This window comes from Rhinoraja longicauda, unplaced genomic scaffold (genome assembly GCF_053455715.1).
Source record: "Rhinoraja longicauda isolate Sanriku21f unplaced genomic scaffold, sRhiLon1.1 Scf000414, whole genome shotgun sequence".
Lineage (NCBI taxonomy): Eukaryota > Metazoa > Chordata > Chondrichthyes > Rajiformes > Arhynchobatidae > Rhinoraja > Rhinoraja longicauda.
The window spans coordinates 88454-94453 of NW_027601631.1; the positions used below are offsets into that span (position 1 = coordinate 88454).

Consider the following 6000-nt stretch of genomic DNA (forward strand, 5'->3'; position numbering starts at 1 on the left):
ATAACTGGATATTACCAACAAGGATTTTTTTATTGTTTTAGGATGAATAAGGATGGAGTCAATGTGGCTGCTGCTACCAAGAACCTCCTCACATTATACAGTGACATGGACACAGAAGAGAAAGTTAATTTTTACAACTCTTGGGCAGAGAACTATGAAAAGGTAACGTCTATACATGTTTACTTTAGGGGCTAAGACTCTCGCCATCCAACTGTGCAGTAACTTTGCCACTGTTCCTAGGGCCTCACCATGTATCCTCTATAATGCCAGTTACTCTTTTGTACAAATGTCAATGATGAACAAAATGTCCTGCTTTTGGAAACTTTTTCCCTAAGTTTTCTCCAATTGAATTGTTTTGTTATCTGCTTCATTTCTCTAACTTGATATGCAGTCATATTTAGTTTAGTTTAGTCTAGTTTAGAGATAGAGCACGGAAACAGGCCCTTCGACCCCCTAAGTCTGCACCGACCAGTGATCCCCGCATATTAACACTATCGTACACACACACTAGGGATAATTTACATTTATACCAAGCCAATTAACCTACAAACCTGTCGATATTTGGAGTGTGGGAGGAACCCGAAGATCTCTGAGAAAACCCACGCACGTCACAGGGAGAACGTACAAACTCCGTACAGACAACACCCGTGCTCAGGATTGAGCCCGGGTCTCTGGTGCTGTAAGGCAGCAACTCTATTGCTGTGCCACCGTGCCGCCCTATCTTGCCACAAATAATATTGCCAAGCAGAAGGTGACCATTCAGCCCATTGAATTTATACTAGCACTTTGGTAGACATTTCCACAATTTTAAGAGTATTTGAAATGTTCCCATTCAGAGAATGGCAGCCTATTTATCGGCTTATTTATCTGCAACATCACCATGGTTTTCAGACACCCCATTGCATACTCCAGATTGAATAATGGTCTCGACCCCAAATGTCAGGTATCTATGTTCTCCAGGGATGCTGCCTGACTAGCTGAGTTACTCCAGCAATTTGTGGCCTCCAGATTAGTCCTCCTCCTACCATCCTTAACTGCAAGGTATGGATTGCACAGGGTAAAATCCTTTAACCATCGGACCTCATTAGCAAAATCTCTGTCTCTCCACAGGACGTAAGTGTGATGGATTACCAAGCTCCCAGTCATGGTGTGGAAACCCTCAATTCAGTATATTCGGAAGATCGAAGCAGTGCGCTGGTTTTGGATGTGCCCTGTGGAACAGGAATGGTGGCGGAGCTGGTAAGAGACAAACTCTAATCAAATGTCACAAGAGATAATGATGTGAAACCGTGCCATCTGTGCCCATGCCGGTGTGCTAGTGAAGTGGTCCCAGAGTCAATCTGTTTCTTACTGTGGATGTGGACAGAAATAATGAAATTCTCAACACCACAGTTTCTTTCGCAAATCTGAATGGCCAAAATTTTATAAATAACTTCATTTTCAGAATTGTACCTTCCATCAAACATACCACATCTAGAAGTTGTGTTGTTTATTGAAAATGTCCCCGTGTTGATTCAGATGCTAGAATTCTGAACTAAGAACAGAGCTTGCTGCAAATATTCAGCAATGCAGGCAGTGTCTGTGGAGAGAGAAGCAGAGTTAATGCGAGAGAGCATTAAATAGGTCAAACTGGGATAGAAATAGTGTGTTGCTTTAGTTCAATGACTCTAACCATTTAAGCTTTAATAACGATTCAGCAGTTTCCACGGTGATCTTCTCTGGTAATAGCATCAGATGTAAGGCACAAAAACAGACTGCTGGAGGAACTCGGCAGGTCAGATTGCAAGCTTGAATGGAAAAAGGACAGACGATGTTTCAGGTCGGGATCTTTCTTCAGACTGATGGAGTCGAGAGGTGAGAGCTGGCAGAGAGGTGAGGGGGAGGGCTGGGCCCAGAGCTGGCAAATGAGAGGTGGACCCAGGTGAGGAGGGATTGTTTGGTAGATGAGATCAGATGGAGGGGAGAAAGGTGAGGTAGTGCCCAACACTGGAGATGATAAGTGGGAGAAGCCAAGAGGTTGTAAATGTTTGAATCAGATAAGAAACGAAGGTGGGGAATGCAACATAGAACGTGAGGGAGAGATAATGAGTAGAAGGGAATGGGGTAGGGGGTAGGGAGAAGATAGGAAACTGAGAGACCTGAATTGAGGAGGGATGGGTGATGTACAGTTGGAAAGGAGTGGAAAGAAAGGGGAGCGGGTAAGGAAGAGGGGAGCTGGTGAAGTTGATGAAATTGGCGAGTTCTGCATGGGTGCAAGAAGCAGCCCAATGCAGTCATCATGCAGTGGAGAAAGAGTTGGGGAGAGGTGCCAGCATGCATTTGGGCAAAGAATGTTCAACAAAAAGACAGGCATAGTGGGAAGGCTCATGACCAGAGCTTTGATTTAAAGAAACTGAGAAAGATCAAAAGAAAAATTGTTGATCTCTCAGGCTTTCCTGATAGTCATAGTGTCAGACAAACAGCATGGAAATAGGCCCTTCAGCCCAACTTGCCCATGCCAACTAACTTACCCCATCTACACTAGTCCCACCTGTCCGCGTTTGGCCCATATCCCCCTAAACCTATCCGATCCATGTAACTATCCAAATGTTGTTTTAATGTTGTGATGGTACCAGCCTCAACTACCTCCTCCCTCAGTTTGTTCTACTCTTTGTGTAACAATGCTACCCCTCAGGTTCCTATTAAGTCTTTTCCCCCCTCATCTTAAACGTATGTCGTCTGGTCCTTGATTCCCCTACTCTGGGTAAAAGGCATTTGTGCATTTACCCTTTCTATTCCAAATGATGGGGAATGAAATTATAAGCATTCCATTTATTCCACCCAGTGGCTTCCAATTATCACCTCCAGTATTGGTTACCATCTCCACCCTTCTCTCCCCCACCTGACACATCTACCAATCAACCCCTCCACACCTGCATCCACCTGCCAGCTCTGCCACCACCCTTTCCGCTCACTTCTCTCCACCAGCAATCTCCCCTTTATTCCATTAGTGTGGAGGAGGTTCCTGGCCCAAAGCATTGTCCGCCTCTTTCCCATCAACATCTCGGTTGTACTGGTAATGGGGGCCAAGGAATTGGAAGTTGTTCCAGTGCTGGTGAACGTATGAGATGTTCTGAATGTTGGTGGGAAAGGGTTGGACTAGAGGGGATAAGATAGATTTATTCACAAAATGCTGGAGTAACTCAGCAGGTCAGGCAGCATCTCGGGAGAGAAGGAATGGGTGACGTTTCGGGTCGAGACCCTTCTTCAGACTGATGTCAGGGGGCGGGACAAAGGAAGGATATAGGTGGAGACAGGAAGATAGAGGGAGATCTGGGAAGGAGGAGGGGAAGGGAGGGACAGAAGAACTATCTAAAGTTGGATAAGATAGAGTTGAGTTATGAGGAAATAAGTTCAATGGGGGCAAGTTATCCATTTCCTTCCACAGATGCCACCTGACCTGCTGAGTTCCTCCAGTAGTCTGTTTTTGTTTTCGCTCAACGTTCCAGCATCTTATGGATCTTATGGGTGACACCTTATGGACAGGATAGGTTTGGGCGATATGGACCAATCCATATCCCCACAGTTCGGACTAGCGTAGCTGGGTCTTGTTGGCCGGTGTGGGCAAGTTGGGCAAGGTGAAATGCAGAAAATTCTGATTCCTTCAGATGCAGAAACTGGGCTTCAAGAACTTCCATGGAATGGATGGCAGTGAAGAAATGCTGAAGATATCTGAATCCAAAGGAATGTACCAGAAGCTGATGCACTGTCTGATAACTGCGGATAAACAGCTGCCCGTAAAAGAAGGTAAATGGCTGATATCATCTGTTTTAATGGAAATCCAGGAGAGAAGCACATTTATTCTGTAGAATAATCTTTGAGCATAGAGTTTGTGCCCAATATTGAAGAGATCTTCTTGTCGTCAAGGAACAAGATGCTTAGTGGTTAGTCAGACTTATCTAACTTTAATGGAAGTATAAGAAAATAACTGCAGATGCTGGTATATATCGAAGGTATTTATTCACAAAATCCTGGAGTAACTCAGCAGGTCAGGCAGCATCTCAGGAGAGAAGGAATGGGTGACGTTTCAGGTCGAGACCCTTCTTCAGACTGATGTCAGGGGGGCGGGACAAAGGAAGGATATAGGTGGAGACAGGAAGATAGAGGGAGGTCTGGGAAGGAGGAGGGGAAGAGGGGGAGAGAGGAACTATCTAAAGTTGGAGAAGTCGATGTTCATACCACTGGGCTGCAAGCTTCCCAGGCGAAATATGAGGTGCTGATCCTCCAATTTCCGGTGGGCCTCACTATGGCACTGGAGGAGGTCTATGACAGAAAGGTCAGACTGGGAATGGGAAGGGCAGTTGAAGTACTCGGCCACCGGGAGATCAGTTTGGTCAATGCGGACCGAGCGCAGGTGTTGAGCGAAGCGATCGCCGAGCCTGCGCTTGGTTTCGCCGATGTAAATAAGTTGACATCTAGTCTTCCCAGGTGAGACAAAGGTTCACCTGCACCTCCTCCAACCTCATCTATTGCATCCGCTGCTCTAGATGTCAACTTATTTACATTGGCGAAACCAAGCGCAGGCTCGGCGATCGCTTCGCTCAACACCTGCGCTCGGTCCGCATTGACCAAACTGATCTCCCAGTGGCCGAGCACTTCAACTCCCCTTCCCATTCCCAGTCTGACCTTTCTGTCATGGACCTTCGCTCAACAGGTCAGGTGTTTCATTTAATTTAATCTCTAAGAGCATATGCATCTCTTTCAGATGTGTGTGAATATCTGTGTTGCATATCTGCTTGTTGTTGAAATATCCTGCAGGTACCTACGATGTTGTGATGGTTGTTGGTGGAATACTCCAGCAACATCTGCCATGGGAAATCCTTCCAGAATTGCTGAGAATCACCAAAACAGGTCAGTACAAAGTTCAGAAAGGGCAGAAGTAACTCAGCAGATCAGGGAGTATCTCTGGAGAACATGGATATGTGATGTTTGAGGACTTGACCCAAAACGTCACATCTCCATGTTCTCCAGAAATGCTGCCTGACCCGCTGAGCTAATCCAGTACTCCTTCAGAATGTTAACAATCACCTGCAATTCCTTGTTTCTACTCAGTAGAAAGGTCCCACAAATGAAGTGGTATCATTAGAACAGCCAAAGGAAGGAGCACACAACCCAAATAAAACATACAGGCCATGTTTAACTGGTAGAGCAAAATGGCAAGGTCACTTCACACTGACCCATACAAAAGGGATCTGGTGTTACAGAAGGATCACTCTAACTGAGCTGCACTCTAGGGTGCTGGAGTTACAGCAGGAGCACTCCACACTGAAGATGGACACAAAATGCTGAAATAACTCAGCAGGTCAAGAGTCTAGAGAGTCAAGAGTGTTTTATTGTCATATGTCCCAGATAAAGCAATGTAATTCTTCCATGCAACAAAACAGAATATGTAAACATTACACTGTAAACAAGGGAATAAACGAGAAAAAAAAGTTCTGTGTGTGTGTATATATATATTTTTACACACATATACATACACACACACAGACCTACATGCACATAAAACAAACAAACATTTCGGGTCAGGACCCTTCTTAGAAACATAGAAACATAGAAAATAGGTGCAGGAGTAAGCCATTCGGCCCTTCGGCTGATCATCCAACTCATTATCCCGTACCTGCCTTCTCTCCATACCCCCTGATCCCTTTAGCCACAAGGGCCACATCTAACTCCCTCTTAAATGTAGCCAATGAACTGGCCTCAACTACCTTCTGTGGCAGAGAATTCCACAGATTCACCACTCTCTGTGTGAAAAAAAACTTTCTCATCTCGGTCCTAAAAGACTTCCCCCTTATCCTTAAACTGTGACCCCTTGTTCTGGACTTCCCCAACATCGGGAACAATCTTCTATCTGAAGAAGTCTGAAGAAAGGTCCCGACTTGAAAAGTCACCTGTCCATTTTCTCCAGAAATGCTGTTTGACCCGCTGAGGTATTCTATAATTTTGTGTCTATCTTTGGTA

The 6000-nt window shown here is 45.2% G+C and overlaps 1 protein-coding gene across 9 annotated transcripts in view; it reads left to right on the forward strand.

The window, feature by feature from the left end:
* LOC144590940 (methyltransferase-like protein 27) overlaps nt 1-4939 on the forward strand; it is a 60724-nt gene extending 55785 nt beyond the window's left edge. For 6 of the 9 annotated variants that reach the window (XM_078395290.1, XM_078395294.1, XM_078395291.1 and 3 more), the window contains 4 exons: nt 42-162; nt 1111-1239; nt 3648-3786; nt 4798-4937. In XM_078395290.1, the coding sequence (XP_078251416.1) occupies nt 43-162; nt 1111-1239; nt 3648-3786; nt 4798-4922 (513 nt within the window). In that variant the 5' untranslated portion in view covers nt 42 and the 3' untranslated portion in view covers nt 4923-4937. Of the gene's footprint in view, nt 1-41; nt 163-1110; nt 1240-3647; nt 3787-4797 lie in introns of those variants that run through there. The other 3 variants (XM_078395292.1, XM_078395297.1, XM_078395300.1) reach the window with 2 other exon arrangements.
* The last annotated feature ends 1061 nt before the right edge of the window (nt 4940-6000 follow it).